This window comes from Macrobrachium nipponense, chromosome 29, assembly GCF_015104395.2.
Source record: "Macrobrachium nipponense isolate FS-2020 chromosome 29, ASM1510439v2, whole genome shotgun sequence".
Classification (NCBI taxonomy): Eukaryota; Metazoa; Arthropoda; class Malacostraca; order Decapoda; family Palaemonidae; genus Macrobrachium; species Macrobrachium nipponense.
The window spans coordinates 12,554,614-12,574,613 of NC_061092.1; the positions used below are offsets into that span (position 1 = coordinate 12,554,614).

The following is a 20,000-nucleotide window of genomic DNA, read 5'->3' on the forward strand; positions in this document are numbered from 1 at the left end:
TTTACATTGTCATTCTAATAAATAACGAATCATAAATACCCTTTCCTAAAATTCCTGTATCTTAAACAATGCGAAACACATTTTCCAAACATTTTTTAGGCTCTGCCATGATCCTTTCATACACCCCCCAATAGGAACAAGAACAACAACAAAATAGTTTATAGGCTTACTTCCCGAACAAGCGAGAGAGAGAAAATAGACACATGACACCTTGCAGCACAAGACAAAGAGGATCAAGAGGAGGTTGTCTGATTGACGGGGAATCATCTGACGTCACACAAGAGGAGGTTAAGGCTGGGTCATTTATCAACGAACTTCCTTTGGTTCAATTCTCCTGAAGAGGGAGACGAGAGATGAACAGCTAAAATAAAATAAGAGTTACTCCACACAGATTTAGGGAGGTGAACTTTACTCTGAAGTAAATGGAGTGGCACAGAGGAACTGCGTGGGAGAGAAGATACTGTCCCTTGAAAGTACTGATGCTGACGAAGGCACTGGATCCTCATTTGGATAAGCTCAAATGACCAGAGTTAACAGCTGAAAAAGGCTGGATTCAGGAACGAGTGCGACCGATAAAGGAGGGTTGGGAGGTTTGTAAAAGGAATGTTGAACGTTGAATTATCGCCATATGCATAGATGGAAGAGGCAGATGGCCAATAATCACTGGTGAAGATAAACAAAAGAAAGATAAACAAAAGAAAATTAAACAAAAGAGAAAGTGGGCAACAGACGATCACCGATAGACATAAGGAAGGCAGATGTTACCCTGTCAACAACTGACATACAATCATAAAAAAAAAAAATAATAATAATAATACAAATGAAAAAAAATCGTCAACTGAGAGAAGCAAACACCTAAGAGCAGGAACCTTAGGTAACACAACCTCATAATCAGTCAAATACTTGAGAGGCATCGAGAGCGACGCCAAAGGATTCTCCGGTGTCCCGCGGAAATGACCAAACATCAGTGAGATTGGAAAGGAGGAGGTCGCCGCCAGCGGATGATCTTGCCTTGAGCACAAGCAGACTGGCGATCCGAATGAAGAAGGAAGGTAGGAATGAATGAAATGGGATAGAATATGGAGGAAGTGCAGTAGGAGAGAGAGAGAGAGAGAGAGAGAGGAGAGAGAGAGAGACCAAATCTATCCTAAGAATAAAGGAAGAGGGATTTAATCCTTCTTTTACAATGCACAAACGAGAGAGAGAGAGAGAGAGGGGGGGGGGGGGGGGATTTCTAACAGCAAAAGCCTACTGGGGGAAGAATGAATACCACACCTAGAATGTGTGTGTGCGTGCGTGTGAGAGAGAGAGAGAGAGAGAGAGAGAGAGAGAGAGAGAGAGAGAGAGAGAGCGATTTCTAAAATTAAAGTCCGAATAGGGCTGACTGCAGAATGCATATGTTTGTGTGTGTGTGTGTGTGTAGAGAGAGAGAGAGAGAGAGAGAGAGAGAGAGAGAGAGATTTCCAATAGGAAAGACGGAATAGGACTGAATGTAAAAGACTGTTAGAGAGATAATGAACGCCATATTTAGAACGCATATGTGCTATGCATGGAGAGAGGAGAGAGAGAGAGAGAGAGAGTGCAATCATTTACAGGAGTTGCAGCAAAGCTGTTTGTAGAATGTTGTATCAGACAGAGGGAATGGGGGAAGGTGGGGGGAAGAGAAATAGAGCAATTACTTACAGGGGTGTGAGAGTAACTCTAGCTTAGCATGGTGTGGCAGAGAGAGAGAGAAGAGAGAGAGAGAGAGAGAGAGAGAGAAGAGAGAGAGAGAGAGAGAGAGAGAGAGAGAGAGGAGATCAATACCAGGACAGGGATATATAAAAGAGAAAACCATTCTAGTTTTAGATTGTATAAAAGTAATTACATTTTTTTCAAAAGTAAGCTATTTCATCTAATAGGGGTTGGTTCATGTGTGTATGTATGTATGTACACACACACACACACACACACACACACATATATATATATATATATATATATATATATATATATATATATATATATATATATATGTATATATATATATATATATATATATATATATATATATATATATATATATAAAGGTTTTGCCACGGAGGAAAAAATGAAACGCCATTCATTTTTTCCTGCGTGCAAAAACCTTTATTTATACATAGCATCACGTTTTATATACCTTCGTGATCAAGTTATTCATATATATATATAATATATATATATATATATATATATATATATATATATGATTATATATATTTATGTATATATATATATATATATATATATATATATATATATATATCCATACATACCAAACATACATATATATATATATATATATATATATATATATATATATATATATATATATATATATAATATTATATATATATATATATATATATATATATTCCAATAAGATAAGGAGAGACAAAAGAGAGAAAATTAATAAACAGAACAGAAAAAGCAACGAGACCGATCGCCGCACGAGAATAGAATATACGAAGTGCGAGGGAAAGAGAGAGAAAATACGAATATTGCATTACAAGGGAGACCAGCAGGTGATATTCGAAAACGCACCGTTTATATATATATATGTTGGAGTCATTAAAACTTCCCCCCAAAATAATTTTTCTTTTATTTTCTTTCATTTAATATTATTCTAGCATGTGAATGTTGCTTTTAAATAATTATTTTATTTCAACGCTCACCTTTACATGTATATTTACATGTATATTTACAGGTATATGATATTGAACGGTGAATAGGGGATTAAAGATTTCCCACCCTGAATTAGTACTTCCCTGCAGAAGGATGGCTCCCGAAGACGTCGGTCTTCCGGTTATAAGCAAAGTCTTTAAGCTAACCACCAAGAGCATAATTCACCCCTAAGGTTAACAGAAGCACAATGGCTTTCGATGGACTGCGGTCAAATCTGGACTTTAAATAAGACAAAAATTATTATTTTGAAAACGATCGTCAATATTAGTTATATTAGATCCTTTTCGCTCATTTACAGAAAGTACAAATGATCTTTTATGTTTGATCTCAGGATTAGGATGTAAGCTTTTACTTCATATCTGGCAGATTAACATTGGATTAGACAGTGTGTTATAAGTGGGGAGATCAATGGTGTTAGAAAAAATCTAATCATACTGAATGAAAGAGAGTCACTTTAGAGCTTTAGAGGCGATTTCAAGAAACGTTCAAGTGACTATCTCTCTCTCTCTCTCTCTCTCTCTCTCTCTCTCTCTAGGGGCGGTTTTAGGCAAGAGTTTTGGTTCAATCTCTCTCTCTCTCTCTCTCTCATAGGGGCGGTTTTAGGCAAGAGTTTGGTTAACTCTCTCTCTCTCTCTCTCTCTCTCTCTCTCTCTCTCTCATAGGGGCGGTTTTAGGCAAGAGTTTGGTTAACTTTTCTCTCTCTCTCTCTCTCTCTTCTCTCTCTCTCTCTTCTCTCCTTAGGGACGATTTCAGGCAAGATTTTGGTTGACTTTCTTTCTCTCTCTCTCTCTCTCTCTCTCTCTCTCTCTCTCTCTCTCTCTCTTAGGGGCAATTTCAGGCAAGAGTTTGGTTATCCCCTCCTCTCTCTCTCTCTCTCTCTCTCTCTCTCTCTCTCTCTAATAGGGGCAGTTTTAGACAAGAGTTTGGTTAACTTCTCTCTCTCTCTCTCTCTCTCTCTCTCTCTCTCTCTCTCTCTCTCTTAGGGGCGATTTCAGGCAAGATTTTGGTTTGACTTCTCTCTCTCTCTCTCTCTCTCTCTCTCTCTCTCTCTCTCTCTCTCTCTCTTAGGGGCGATTTCAGGCAAGGACTGGACTATTCTCCTATCTGGAGACTTTAACTTTCCTTTCGTAGACTGGAAAGAACGAATAGGAGATTGTGGTTGTATTTATACATATAAAAAAGAGAGTAATAGTAGTGCAGAAGATAAGAGGCAATTCGAAAAGCTATTAGATATGCTACTAGAATACAACATTCAACAAAAAAATCACCTGCCAACAAGAAAGGAAAACACTTTAGACCAGTATTTGTGAACGAGATGAATTATGTTAAAGAAATAATAGTTTATAATGCAAGTATTTCAGACCATCATGTCATAGAATTAACAGTCCATTCCAAAGCAAGTGAAAACAGAGATAAGCAAGAAATGAAAAAGTGGGAAGGATATGGAAAATACAACTTCTACAGGAAAAATATAAAATGGTCAGAAATAAATGAAGAATTAAACAAAGATTGGGATAACATTTTCGTAAGTGATGACATAAGGGTAAATACGGAGATATTATATAAAATATTAGAGAAAATAGTGGATTAATATATACTGAAGAAGAAAAGTAAACATCAGTCATGCATACCAAGAGACAGAAGGATCTTGTTCCAGAAAATCAGAGAGTGGAAAAAAGGTCTTGCAAAAGAAAAAAATGCATGGAAAGTTATAGAATAAAAAGTAAGATAGAAAAATGCAGACAGAAAAAAGATTATACAATCAAAAGAAAATGAAAAACGGGATTTGGAAGAAAAAACCCTAGTAAATATCAAGCAAAACCCCAAACTATTATACTCGTACGCGAAAAAGATGAATAAAAGAAGAATAGAAATAGACCCTCTAAGAATTGAAGGGAGATTAACGAATGAAAAAAAGGAAATATGCAACATATTGGCAGTACGATATAAGAGAGAATTCACCCCTAGAATTGATAATGAAGATAATGATATAGAAGTAAGGGACGAAAATAGTGAATATTTAGCTGACATAGATATTAATGAAGCTGATATTGTGCAGGCTATTAATGAAATTAAAAATGGAGCTGCTGCAGGGCTTGATGGTGTCCCTGCTATTTTGTTAAAGAAAGTAGTTCATTCTATCGCAAAGCCACTTGTAATATTATTAAGACAAAGTGTAGATACTGGCAAGATTTATGATGAGCACAAATTAGCATATATTACCCCTACTTTCAAAAGTGGTTCAAGACAAGAGGCAAGTAATTATAGGCCTGTGAGTCTAACATCACATATTATGAAAGTGTATGAAAGGGTAATGAAATAAAATATTATGAAACATTTAATAAAAAATATTTTGTTTATTATAGGACAACATGGTTTCGTACCTGGAAAAAGTAAACAAACCCAACTGTTAGTCCACCGTGAGAACATATACAAAAATATGAAAAGCGGAAATGAAACAGATGTGGTTTATCTAGACTTTGCAAAAGCTTTTGACAAGGTAGACCATAATATATTAGCGAAGAAAATTAGAAAACATAATATAGTGGATAAAGTAGGAAGATGGTTAAAAGAATTTTTACACAACCGAAAACAGATAGTTATTGCAAACGATGAGAAATCGGATGAAGCTAAGGTAATATCCGGTGTGCCACAAGGTACGGTGTTAGCTGAATTACTGTTTGTTATTATGATTGCAGACATAGACAGTAATATTAAGGACTCGGTAGTGAGCAGTTTCGCCAATTACACAAGAATAAGTAGAGAAATTACTTGTGATGAAGATAGGAACGCGCTACAAACAGACCTTAACAAAGTATATGATTGGGCAGAGGTAAATAGGATGGTATTTAACTCTGATAAATTTGAATCAATAAATTATGAAGACAGAGAAGGAAAGCTATATGCATATAGGGGACCTAATAATGAGACAATCACAAATAAGGAAGCAGTTAAAGACCTTGGTGTGATGATGAATAGGAACATGTTATGCAATGATCAAATAGGAATTATATTGGCAAAATGTAAAGCAAAAATGGGAATGTTGTTACGGCACTTCAAAACAAGAAGCTGAACACATGATTATGCTTTATAAAACATATGTTCGTAGTCCACTTCAATGTTGCAATATGATATGGTACCCACACTATCAAAAGGATATTGCACAAATAGAGAGTGTACAAAGGTCCTTTACAGCTAGAATAGAAGAAGTTAAGGACCTTGACTACTGGGAAAGACTACAATCCTTAAAATTATATAGTCTAGAAAGGAGAAGAGAACGCTACATGATAATTCAGGCATGGAAACAGATAGAAGGAATTACCGAAAACATCATGGAGCTAAAAATATCAGAAAGAGCAAGCAGAGGTAGATTAATAGTGCCCAGGACTATACCAGGAAAAATAAGGAAAGCACACAGGACATTAATCCACTACGCACCAGCATCGATAATGCAACGTCTATTTAATGCGTTGCCAGCTCATCTGAGGAATATATCAGGAGTGAGCGTAGATGTGATTAAGAATAAGCTCGACAAATATCTAAGCTGCATCCCAGACCATCCAAGATTGGAAGATGCAAAATGTACCGGAAGATGTACTAGCAACTCTCTGGTAGACATTAGAGGTGCCTCACACTGAGGGACCTGGGGCAACCCGAACAAGATGTAAGTTCTGTAAGGTCTTGTAAGGTCTCTCTCTCTCTCTCTCTCTCTCTCTCTCTCTCTCTGATAGGGGCGGTTTTAGGCAAGAGTGTGGTTAACTCTCTTCTCCTCTTCTCTCTCTCCTCGTCCTCCTCCTCTCTCTCTCTCTCTCTCTCTCTCTCTCTCTTTAGAGACGATTTCTAGCAACATTCTGGTGATCGTTTCACTGCGCTCTCTCTCTCTCTCTCTCTCTCTCTCTCTCTCTCTCTCTCTCTCTCTCTACCAGAATGGCCCCCATCCTGGGCGAAGGAGTCCACCACGATCCCATACAGATCGAGTTGTCAACATTTCCTACCGTCCATAACCCGGAACCCCTCGACTCTGCATCCGCAGTAAAGGATAAAATAAAAAGAGGGTCTCCAGGAATGTAAAAAAAAAATTGATACGGGAATGCAAAAAGAAAGGGTTGAATTCAGGAATACTGAGACAAAAAAAAACAGGAACCTGAACTGAGAGAGAGAGAGAGAGAGAGAGAGAGAGAGAGAGAGAGAGAGAGTCTAGGAATGCAAAATGAAGAGGATAGGTTCAAGAATGCAGGATTCTGGAGAGAGAGAGAGAGACAGACAGACAGACAGACAGACAGAGAGAGAGAGTCCAGGATAAGGATAGGTTCAAGACTGCAGGATCCTTAACAGAGAGAGAGAGAGAGAGAGAGAGAGAGAGAGAGAGAGAGAGAGAGAGAGAGAGAGAGAGTCCAGGAATGCAAAAGGAAGAGGATAGGTTCAAGAATGCAGGATCTTGGACAGAGAGACCTTACAGACCTTACATCTTGTTCAGGTTGCCCCAGGTCCCTCAGTGTGAGGCACCTCTAATGTCTACCAGAGAGTTGCTAGCACATCTTCCGGTACATTTTGCATCTTCCAATCTTGGATGATCTGGGATGCAGCTTAGATATTTGTCGAACTTATTCTTAAACACATCTACGCTCACTCCTGATATATTCCCCAGATGAGCTGGCAACGCATTGAATAGACGCTGCATTATCGATGCTGGTTCGTAGTGGATTAATGTCCTGTGTGCTTTCCTTATTTTTCCTGGTATAGTCCTGGGCACTATTAATCTACCTCTGCTTGCTCTTTCTGATATTTTTAGCTCCATGATGTTTTCGGCAATTCCTTCTATCTGTTTCCATGCCTGAATTATATGTAGCGTTCTCTTCTCCTTTCTAGACTATATAATTTTAAGGATTGTAGTCTTTCCCAGTAGTCAAGGTCCTTAACTTCTTCTATTCTAGCTGTAAAAGACCTTTGTACACTCTCTATTTGTGCAATATCCTTTTGATAGTGTGGGTACCATATCATATTGCAATATTCAAGTGGACTACGAACATATGTTTTAGAAATTATAATCATGTGTTCAGCTTTTCTTGTTTTGAAGTGCCGTAACAACATTCCCATTTTTGCTTTACATTTTGCCAATATAATTCCTATTTGATCATTGCATAACATGTTCCTATTCATCATCACACCAAGGTCTTTAACTGCTTCCTTATTTGTGATTGTCTCATTATTAGGTCCCATATATGCATATAGCTTTCCTTCTCTGTCTCCATAATTTATTGATTCAAATTTATCAGAGTTAAATACCATCCTACTTACCTCTACCCAATCATATACTGTGTTAAGGTCTCTTTGTAGCGCGTTTCGATCTTCATCACAAGTAATTTCTCTACTTATTCTTGTGTCATCGCCGAAACTACTCACTACCGAGTCCTTAACATTACTGTCTATGTCTGCAATCATAATAACAAACAGTAATGCAGCTAACACCGTACCTTGTGGCACACCGGATATCACCTTAGCTTCATCCGATTTCTCATCGTTTGCAATAACTATCTGTTTTCTGTTGTGTAAAAATTCTTTCAACCATCTTCCTACTTTATCCACTATATTATGTTTTCTAATTTTCTTCGCTAATATATTATGGTCTACCTTGCCAAAAGCTTTTGCAAAGTCTAGATAAACCACATCTGTTCATTCCGCTTTCATATTTTTGTATATGTTCTCACGGTGGATTAACAGTTGGGTTTGTGTACTTTTTCCGGGTACGAAGCCATGTTGTCCTATATTAAACAAATTATTTTTTATTAAATGTTTCATAATATTTTTCTTCATTACCCTTTCATACACTTTTAAAGAGGAGAGAGAGAGAGAGAGAGAGAGAGAGAGAGAGAGAGAGAGAGAGAGAGTCTAGGAATGCAAAAGGAAGAGGATAGGTTTAAGAATGCAGGATCCTGGACAGAGAGAGAGAGAGAGAGAGAGAGAGAGAGAGAGAGACAGACAGACAGACAGACAGACAGACAGACGAGGACAGACAGACAGACAGACAGAGAGAGAGAGAGAGGAGAGAGAGCAGGAATGCAAAAAGAAAAGGATGGGTTCAAGAAAGCAGAAGAAAAAACATACAAGTCAGCATTGTCCAGGAGAAGCCCAAATATATTAAGATAAATTGGTTCTTGCTTGACAGAAACGAAATTTGTTTGTGTGATGGTCTGCTTTCAGACACATACACAAGTGATGCGTGAATCATGCATAAAACTAAGCGTATGTAACACATACAGAAAAATAATGACTATATTAATAACTAAGTAATATTATACTTGGCTGATTTTAACTACTGTTATCAACACGTCCAAGTTAAATGTATTTCACACTTTTTTTGTGTATTTTAACATTAATTTCCTGTATTTTGCCTACATTTCACTACTGCCCGGATACTAAAAACGTTCATGTATCTTATCCCTAGATGCAAAGATATATCATTTATCTTTAATTAGGATGAGAACGCTGGCCACAAGTAAAACTGACACAGTATCTGTTCATGACGATACAATAACTTATTATTCTCAATAATAATAATAATAATAATAATAATAATAATAATAATAATAATAATAATAATAATAAAGGTATATGAAAACATTTTTCAAGTAACATTCCGCTGGCTCCTCTCTCTCTCTCTCTCTCTCTCTCTCTCTCTCTCTTTTCCCGGAACAACCCCCAACCACAATCGCGTTGTCAGCACTTCCCATCGTCCATAACGCCGACCCTCAATTCTGTATCCGCGGGAAAGAATTCAGGAAAAAATATCGGGGAATGCAAAGATATAAAAAAAAAATGATCTCTGAATGCAAAAAAAAAAAAATACGATCCACGAACGAAAAAAAGAAAAAAAATCAAGAATATAAAGAGAAGCCAAGGAATGGAAAAACCTCAAGAGCAAGCATTCTTTAACAAAGGGGCCCACATAAATCAGGGGAAGATGTTACACTGGTTTGCCACGAAGGAAATTCTCAAGGAATCAAAAGTAATTCCACGCTGATGTAACGCTTTGGTAAACAAGGCTCTTGCTGGCGAATATTAAAACTCGCATTGCGACATCTGCCTACCATAATAAACAAACGCTTTGCTCTTACAATCTGCAATGGAATAAACGTTATCTTACAAGCCAGTAAGGAATAAATAAACGTCTGTCCTTTACAATTCAACATATTTCGTGGAATAAATTCTTAATTCTTTACTCTTAAAATCTACAATGGAATAAACGTTATCTTAAAATCCAGTAAGGAATATAAAAAATTTGTCTTTTGCAATTCAACATATTTCGTGGAATAAATTCTTAATTCTTTACTCTTACAATCTACAATGGAATAAACGTTATCTTAAAATCCAGTAAGGAATAAATAAACGTCTGTCCTTTACAATTCAACATATTTCATGGAATAAATTCTTAATTCTTTTCTCTTACAATCTACAATGGAATAAACGTTATCTTAAAATCCAGTAAGGAATAAATAAACGTCTGTCCTTTACAATTCAACATATTCTATGGAATAAATTCTCAATTCTTTGCTCTTACAATCTACAATGGAATAAACGTTATCTTACAATCCAGTAAGGAATAAATAAACGTCTGTCCTTTACAATTCAATATATGTTATGGAATAAATACTATGGATGGTACTAGAATCACAGGTATAAAATAGCAAACATAAATATTTCAGATCCGTTAATGAAATTGAGATATGAAATAAAACCATTTAACTAACGCAACAAATTTAATTATCGAATCAACTTGAAAAAATATGGAACAAAAATGATCTTATAAATAATGTCGATGAGCGCTAGGGTAAAAAATACGTTGCAAGAAATAGAAAAAGAAAATACCCGAAGCAATACAATAAATGATATTAATAGACTGCCCTTAAAATGAAAGGTTGGGGGGCATGGGTAGCGGGGCAACGGGTGGGGGGGGGGCCAAATTCATTTGAGGAACTGTTGAAAGAAATAGAGTGGAAAAGTAATGAAGGATATTAATAGATTGCCCTTAAAATGGAAAGGTGGGGGGCGGGGGTTGGGAGGGGGGTGAATTCATTTGAGGAACTGTTGAAAGAAATAGAGGGGAAAAATAAGGAAGGAAGTGCTACAGCAACAAATATTTGCAACACATTCCGGAAATATAACTGAAGGGTCATCTTTGAAAGAAACCGTACACAAAAATATTTGAGGACTTACCTGCGCAAGAGATACGGGATGGAGAGAGAGAGAGAGAGAGAGAGAGAGAGAGGAAAAAAAAAAACATTCACGCAGAAAGCTGTTAAACGGGCCTGAAAAAGAAACTCGAACTTCCTCCATATTTTACCCAGTGACAGCGACGACTAATGAACGAGTTTTAGGGAGGCTTACTCTACACGGTGGAGTAATAGCATCAAGGGGGGCAGCCTCCCCTCCACCTTCTCCCCCACACCAGCCCCCCAATCCCCTCCTCTCCTCCTCCCCATCCCATCCTATCCCAACCTTCCCTAACAGCGAAGGGTGAATGTATTTCTAAAGTTTTTATTTTAGACGGACGATGGGGCAGTCAGTTTGGCGTTTCTCTCCCTGAAACAGCTTTATTTCGCCATTATCAGCTCCGGAGGCACACGATAAACTCGAGGCTGTACTCATGGACCGAGACTGCTGCTGGATGATGTAGTTTGATGAAGCGTTGGTTTCATGTATTTTTCTTTTTATATTTTTATTTTACTTCACTCCTGCCCTTACACACACACACACACACACACTCACACACACACACACATAAAATGGGAGCAAAGGCTAAGATACAGGAAAGGAATGTTGAGCAAACTGTCCTTTACAGCAAACATAAAACATACACAAATATGGTAAACAGGTTGAAAAGGTGAAGAGGCTGGTATTGCCACTATGAAGTGGTCTGGTCACTTGGAGAGAATAGAGGCGTACAGATTGATGACAGGGTATATGGGTATATAACTCAAGGAGTCTAGATTGATGATAGGGTATATAATTCCTCAAGCCATGAGAGAGAAGAGGTGCTGGAATGGGAGAGAACAAAATAGAGGTAAACACTATAGTTGCTGTGGGGCCGGGGGCAGTTTAAAAAAAAAACTCGTAATAAGCTTTCTGTGTAAATACATGAAGCGTCCAAGATAGTGCAACTATTCTACAAAGAGACTTCATAATTGGATTAATGGCTAAAAACAAAATGTGTATATATATATATAAATATATATATATTATATATATATATATATATATATATATATATATAGTGTGGCTGTATTAAATGAGGGGCAATTGCAATTCATTAAGGTATAGTGCAATTCAAAGAGATATGCAAATTCTCACCATTTAAGTCAACTGAGCAAGGCAATGCATTCAGGCTCAGAGAGAGAGAGAGAGAGAGAGAGAGAGAGAGAGAGAGAGAGAGAGAGAGAGAGAGACAGACAGACAGAGACAGAGAGAGGAAAAATATAAAATTGTTTCCAAAAGTATACACAAGAATAAAAACTAAAAATGAGGGGAAAATATGAAAATAAATGTATTTAAAAACACACAGAAAGATAAGAATTGTTTAGATTTTTTATGTAAGCTCTTTTTTTATTTTCTAGTAGAAAATAACAACTGAGCCAACACAGGAAAGCATTTATTCGAGGAAAATAGGAACATACAATCCCCTTACGTTATTTATTCCCCTGGGTTAATTCTGCAAAATTAGGTAAGAATGTTCCCCCCATACAGTATGCTATTTATCTTGGACCACCAGCCCATGCGTGCTTGCTTACAGTGCAACAGAGAAACTACAGAATGTGGTTTAATCATTTATTCGTTATACACAAACTACTTTCACTGCAATATCCTCCATCACTCATTAATCATTAGAAATTCCTTTAACATTATTTAATGTTTCTCTAGTCGTTTTACCAACTTCAAAGGAAACAACATAGTGGAAATACTTCTCGTTTTCATTTTCGAACAAATGAAAAAATTCAAAACAATCCATTTGTCGTTTTCAGTGACTTACACATATAACTCTAAGCACTGATTCCCACTGTTTGTTTCTGACTCAGTGACTTACATCCTATAACTCTAACCAACGATTCCCACTGTTTGTTTCTGACTCAGTAACTCAGTGACATACACCCTGTAACTCTAAGCAATGATTCCCATTGTTTATTAGGGGAGAGTGGGGTAAGAAGCCCCCCTTAAGGAGAAATGCTTATATAGTCTCCAGTATTTCAGCTATTGACCTAACAGAGAAGCTGTTAGCAATTTAGGATAGTAAAAACATGACCTGAAAAAAAGAACAAAGGGGGCCTTTTACCCCATGGGTGGGATAAGAAGCCCACGGTGGGTACTTCTTGCCTCATACCTAAGATATTGTGGTACTTCATGAAAACTACCATTTATATTGAAAAGTAGACGCCTACTTTTGCTAAATATAAAAAATTCAACCTTCCACAAAAATATTCAAGAATAATGTTGGAAAATATACAAAAATTAATCTTAGAGTTCTTAGTTTCTTGTAAAACCTAGGAACTTTTTGGTATTCATCGGAACTGAAATTAGCAAAATTGTAAAATAAATTGACACTTCCTCTACATGACAGCTGTAGCAGCACAATTAGAAATAAATTCATTTTTATATAGCACCAAGAATAACACAAATAAAAGAAATAATAGATAAGTTTTACATAAAAACAAAAATAACATAAGTCAAAAAGGTAGACTAATTTTCTTTGCACTACTCCATTCTCTCTGGCTAAAGTCCTGTGACTCTGGTGGCCATCTGGAATTGTAATGTGCTTTTCTGCTCGACTTGGCTAAACAATTTTAACAAAGTGATGTAGCCAGTCTACGAAACAACCAGCATTATACCATCCATTTGCTGTGCATCTAGCAATTGATCCAGGTGAGCTGCCGAGCATAAGTAGTGAAGTCATCTTTTTACGGGCAAATATAAACATAAGAGGAAGACAAACTCCTTCTGCCTTCATTGCACAAATAAGATGTAGTCTGTCTTCTTTCACCACTGGTTACACGTCCAACTGATCAGATGGGGTAAAAAGCCCCCTGGGCTTCTTGCACCAAAGCGGGGTGGGCCTTTTACCACACTTGCCATTTTTTAAGAAAACTAAATCCACCTGTACCTCAATTGAGTTTTCAAGTCTGGATTGTATTGCAAGATATTTCTCAGCTCTCATTTAAAGTAACTGAAGTTAAAGTACTGACTTTACTGACAAGATGTCCGCACAGGATATCCCTGATATAGCACGCTTACATGAAATGTGTCCAAAGAAGAAAAATGCGCACTGGCTGTCTCCCATTCTAGTTCTCCCTGGCTATTTGGTTTAGAAAGCTTCAGGCAGGTGTTGCTGCACTGATCAGCTAACTAAGTTGCTATGATATGTAATAAGCAAGAAAATAGGGGGAGGCCTTTTACCCCACTCTACCCTACTGATTCAATGACTCAATGACATACACCTTATAGCTCTAAGCAATGATTCCCACTGTTTATTACTGATTCAATGACTCAATAACATACACCTTATAACTCTGAGCAATGATTCCTATTGTTTGTTACTGACTCAGTCTAAATAAAACACAAAGCTACGCTTTCCCATTCCCCGTCTTGAAACCTCCCCACTAAAGTAGGTAACCGTTCCGGCCCACATCTCTCAACATGGCCAATAAGTACATTTTCGCCTTGTTTTACGGCAGTTTTCATATCTCGTCCGCCGTAACTTTCCCCATAATTCTAATGTCATAAGGCATTCCGGCGTTCGAAGAGCAATTTTTCATTTTGCATTATTACCCCAACCAGCTGATATAAGCAGCAGTTTTTTTCTTTGATGTCGAAAAAAAAATATACTGTGTTATTGATTGCCAGGAGTTGGTGGTGTGTTTTTTTTTTTTTTTTTTTTTTTTTGGTTTTTTTTTTTTTTTTTTTTTTTGGTGGGGGGGGGGGAGGGAGGGCGTAAATCTAAATCTTTCCGTTTTATCAAAATAGTTTTCCTCCATTGTGAATACCGATATCGAATGTGTGTATGCATACAAGTATGTATGTATGTGAGTACAGATACATACATATATAAGTATATAATTTATTCATTATATATATATATATATATATATATATATAATATATATATAAACATAATGCAAAGAGGGTGTAAAGCAAAAAGGGTTTGGGGTTAGAAATACCATCACTCAAAACTGTTGAGAAACCGGACGAAATGCCATTCTGGAGCGACCCTCTGCATTAGGAAATAAGCGCATAATGAAATTATATATATATATATATATATATATATATATATATATAAATATATATACATATAGATATATATATATATAAACATGTTTTACCTTCTCCAAGAGAAAATAGACGGACAGTTTCGAAAATGCTGTACTGAGTGCTTTCAACACATGCTGACAAGTAAGCAGAGACCAGTTCTTTTCTTAAACCACATTCGCCGCTCTCATTTTCCTCCAAATTCTACCTCCTCCACACCATTTCAATGGGCTCAACAGTAACCCCTCCCACCCACCTTTTTACACCCCCCCCCCCCCCCTTCCATTTCCTCAATTACAAAGCTTCCCTTTCTCCTCCTTAATTCTCAGATACTGGTTCCTGTTTTGCCTCCATTTTACTTCGGAGAAGAAATCCGAAGTATTTTGGATTAATTCTTTAATTGAGACTTTTATGTAAAGAAGAAATCCCAAGTACTTTGGATGAAGTCTTTATGCAAGACCTTTATGTAGAGAAGAAATCCGAAGTATTTTGGAAGAAGTCTTTATGCAAGACTTTTATGTAGAGAAGAAATCCGAAGTATTTTGGAAGAAGTCTTTATGCAAGACCTTTATGTAGAGAAGAAATCCGAAGTATTTTGGAAGAAGTCTTTATCCAAGACCTTTATGTAGAGAAGAAATCCGGGTATTTTGGAAGAAGTCTTTCAGCAAGACCTTTATGTGTTTACGACGATGGAAATTAATGCTCCACCTTTTAGGAACCACATTTTGCCTTCCATATTTCCTTCCACTTCAGCGAACAAGTCCACAACAACCAGACGGAAAGTTTAAACAAGTCCTTTGTGGGATTTTGTGCAAGAACATTAAATTCCGAAGTTTGAAACCATTAAACTCCGAAGTTTGAAACCATCTAGTTTTGGGTCCTACGTATCCTTCATTCTGCCCCAAAGGACCAAGTTCAAAAATAACCAACCTTGTAGGACAGTGGTGCCTTCAGTGTACCTTACACGGCGCACTGTAGGCATTCCTTAAGGTTCGTTGCAGCGTCCCTTCGGCCCCTAGCTGCGACCCCTTTCGTTTCTTTTTACTATACCTCCTTTCACATTCTCTTCTGTTCACCTTACTTTCCACCCTCTCCTAACAATTCATTCAATAGTACTCGAGTATTCGCAGCGTTGAATGGCCTCATGGCTCCCAGCGCTTGACCCTTGGCCTAAATTCGACCTTCCACCTCCCACGGTAACCGAACGGGAACCTTTTAAAAAAGAAGTCCTCCGGGCGAGTTTTAGCAAAAACCTGATAATCTTCCGCCTTAGCTCTTTAACACTTGCCACAACAGAGCCGGAACTGTAAGCGACCATCACTTTGCACTCTACTAACCTCGGCATTATATCCAACCAACCAACCAACCGCCCCCACCTCCGCGAAGGCGACTTCTCCAATATGCAGATTTACGAGACCATTAGCCGGACGCGGGAGAATTTCGCGCCGCAATTCAAGACTAAGGAGTAGAATGCGTCTCGGGAAGTTTCTCGCGCGCCGCGCAATTACATCATCTCAGGGCGTAGAAGCCAACACACACAGTATTACCAGTTTATCAGGGTAGACAGGAGAGGCGTTTTCTCCGGGCCCCTCGTCATTCTGGAAACATGTGGAAGGAAGTTTATTAGCCAGTTCCTTAACGCGTCTGGTTACTCTCTCTCTCTCTCTCTCTCTCTCTCTCTCTCTCTCTCTCTCTCTCTCTCTCTCTCTCTCTCTCTACTTCCAGCAGTAGTATCTCCGTTCTGTTATCCTCTTATCTCTTTTTCTCTACTTCCAACAGAGCTATCTTCCTTCCGATTTGCTTTATCTATCTTTTATTGTCTTTTTACGATTAACTCCCCCTTTCCACATTGTTTTCTCCTTCGAACGACTCCGTAGTAATCACCAGACAAGGGAAAATTCTTGCTGTCTTCACAACAAAAACGGTAAAAACAAAAAAACATAAAATAAAGAAAGAAACTTGCTGTGAGCAGCCAACACTGAAAGGTAAAAGTAACTAAGTTGACAAGACTTTCAATATATTTTTTCAAATACTAAGTAGATACTGTTTCCTAGAACTTGATTTGACCACAGAGCCTATCGTGCCTTCCTTCATGCTGTTTCAGCAGGGGTGATAAATTGTTTGCATAATTATAAATACAAACATTCATAAATATATACATACATACATGCATACATAATACGTACATGCATAAACGGGTGAGTAAGACTTTGTGAAGAGAAATGTGCTACATAATTATATTTTTTCATTAACTTTTAATCAATTACGGAAAAGGTATGCATTCTGCGCACTTTGTGCTGTAGGTTACATTGCGAAGGTATGTTCTAAAGCCCCTCTCTCTCTCTCTCTCTCTCTCTCTCTCTCTCTCTCTCTTTCTCTCTCTCTCTCTCTCTCTCTCTCTACGTTTAAGTGCAATTGAATCTCTTGGCGCAGTGACAAAATCAAGAACTGCAAATTATTTATTCATTTAACATTAAGAAGACAGCACTGAGTTCTGTAAGAAATGCATGTGAGTTGTCCCTTCCACTGTGGATTGCTCACAGCAAATCTTTATCTTTTCTAACAATTGCTAACTCTAAGAACTGTTCTTTTCCTGTTGATTGAAAAACAGCAAGCCTTCAATTTTCGCGTTGAATGTTTGCTGCAAGTCTGTTTTATTGCGTGCTGATTGCCACAAGCAATTTATTTTTTTTTTTTATTGAATACTAAGAGCAGAAAGAACAGAAAGCTTTTTATTTAAAGCATGGGTGCTAACAGAATTTCATTTTCTTGTGCTTGGTGATGTCAAACATCTGGTCATTTCCTTTCGCGTTCATTGCCCACAGGAAGATCTCTCTCTCTCTCTCTCTCTCTCTCTCTCTCTCTCTCTCTCTCTCTCTGTTATCTTACTTTAATGAACGTAATGTCTGTCCGTCCGTCTGTCATTCAATCACGGCCAATCGGCTGGTCCGATGGGCATGAAACTTGGCAGGGTTATAGTGGGGACCCATAAGATGGTTTATTATGGGGTTTCATCCCCCCCCCCCCCCGCTCCGAAGGGGGTGGAGGAGAGAAGGGATTCCCTGAAACAAGGCTGGTTATGCCCGTAGACTTAGTTACTTTACGAATTTTCATACATAATTTCTGTATACATATGTTTGTTTTAATGATAATACTAATAATAATAACAGTAGTGAAGGCGACCATCCTATACAAAATAGTGAGGTAAATTTACAAACTGATCATTTTACAGCATTTCTAATGAAAGCGAGTGTCACACGACAATACTCGTTATTTTGTTGTATATTAAAATTTCAGTAATAATCCTTTTGCTGTTCGGCAACAATTCGGTTAAATTTCCAATTAATATCTTTCATTCTTATAGTAATTTTGCGAATAATACTGTTTCACTTCGTATTTCTGAACTTTCTATTTATGAATATTTCACGTTTATTTAATCCGTTTTCAAGTTAATTTTACTATAATCCGCTTACTCCGAACTTATACATTTGGAGGGTGGGTGAGGGATACGGGGAGGGGGGGGAGCTTACTAAACTAGAATGTATAAACATTCTGAAGAATTTTTAAACATACTGAGTATGTAATTCCCCGTATATATAATTATTTTGATATAGATTGACACCCTAAAAAATTGAGTTTAATCCCAAGCAATGAAAAGACCTAGCTAGATTAATAAATGCCCCAAGCATATCCCACCTGGCGCACCTCCCCCCCCCCCACAACACCCACCCCAAAAAAAAAAAGGAGTTACATATTCTTTTAGATTTCCGATTTACAAAATTACTGGAATAAACTTATGAAAATTCCCAACACTTCCCATTCGATTTCTGTACAACGTGTGACTTCACTGACAAGGCTGTAGCAGCGTTTGTTGTTATTTTTAATGTTGTTACCTGACAAGGTTGTACCACCGTTTGCTGTTATATTTAATGTTGACAGGTGACAAGGTTGTTGCAGTGTTTGCAGTTTTATTTAATGTACTCATCTGACAAGGTTGTAGCAGCGTTTGTTGTTATATCTAATGTTGTCATCTATCAAGGTTGTAGCAGCATTTGTTGTTATATTTAATGTCGTCAGCTAAGAAGGTTGTACCCCCGTTTGTTGTTGCATTTAATGTTGTAGAACTTTTTTCCACCATATTCATAATCAAAATTATCAATCAAATGTTCTTACAAGAGGCTTTCGTTGCCCGACTAAATCTTGTACCCGTTGGAATTATCATATTGAATACCGACATACCCAGTCTTCGCTGCAATATTTAATCTTGACATATCATTTTTTTTTTCAGATCCAGAACCCAAATTCGCCACCTCGCTGAAAAACCTGACTGTGACGGCAGGTAGAGAAGCCAAACTTTCCTGTCACGTAGAAAACTTGGGAGAGTACAAGGTAAGAGGAACTTTCTACTTGGAAAGTAGTACGGAAGATACAATTTCCATTCACGCTCGTAGATTTTATGTAAACAAAATTGTGTGCACCTTAACATATGGCCTTTGAATACTTAGGTAAACCATTTTTTGATAAGAACAGAATCACTTGAGAACGAAATTGTGTGCATCTTGGCATATGGCCTTTGAATACTTAGGTAAACCCTTTTTTTAATATGAATATAACCACTTGGAAACAAAATTGCGTGCATCTTAACATATGGCCTTTGAATACTTATAAGGTAAACCATTTGCTTAATTGGAAAAGAACCACTTGCAAACAAAATTGTGTACTTCTTGGTATATGGCATTTGGATACTTATAAGGTAAACCATTTTTGTACAGGTTCAGAACCAATGAAGAGACGCAATAGACAATTCTTAACAATTTTGGGAGTCCTTAAAGGATGTAGTATGTATATGTATATGTATATGTATATGTATATGTATATGTATATGTATATGTATATGTATATGTATATGTATATGTACAGTATAAAGGATGAAAATGAGGCGATGCATGATTCAAACTGATTACTTCTAGCCAAAGTTTGGTGTTATCATCAAGGCTAAAATA

The 20,000-nt window shown here is 37.3% G+C and overlaps 1 protein-coding gene across 1 annotated transcript in view; it reads left to right on the top strand.

Moving 5' to 3' along the window:
• LOC135206021 (limbic system-associated membrane protein-like) overlaps positions 1 to 20,000 on the top strand; it is a 263,012-nt gene that overhangs the window by 146,836 nt on the left and 96,176 nt on the right. Inside the window, 1 exon segment of the mRNA XM_064237191.1 lies at positions 19,286 to 19,386. Coding sequence (XP_064093261.1) covers positions 19,286 to 19,386 — 101 coding nt within the window.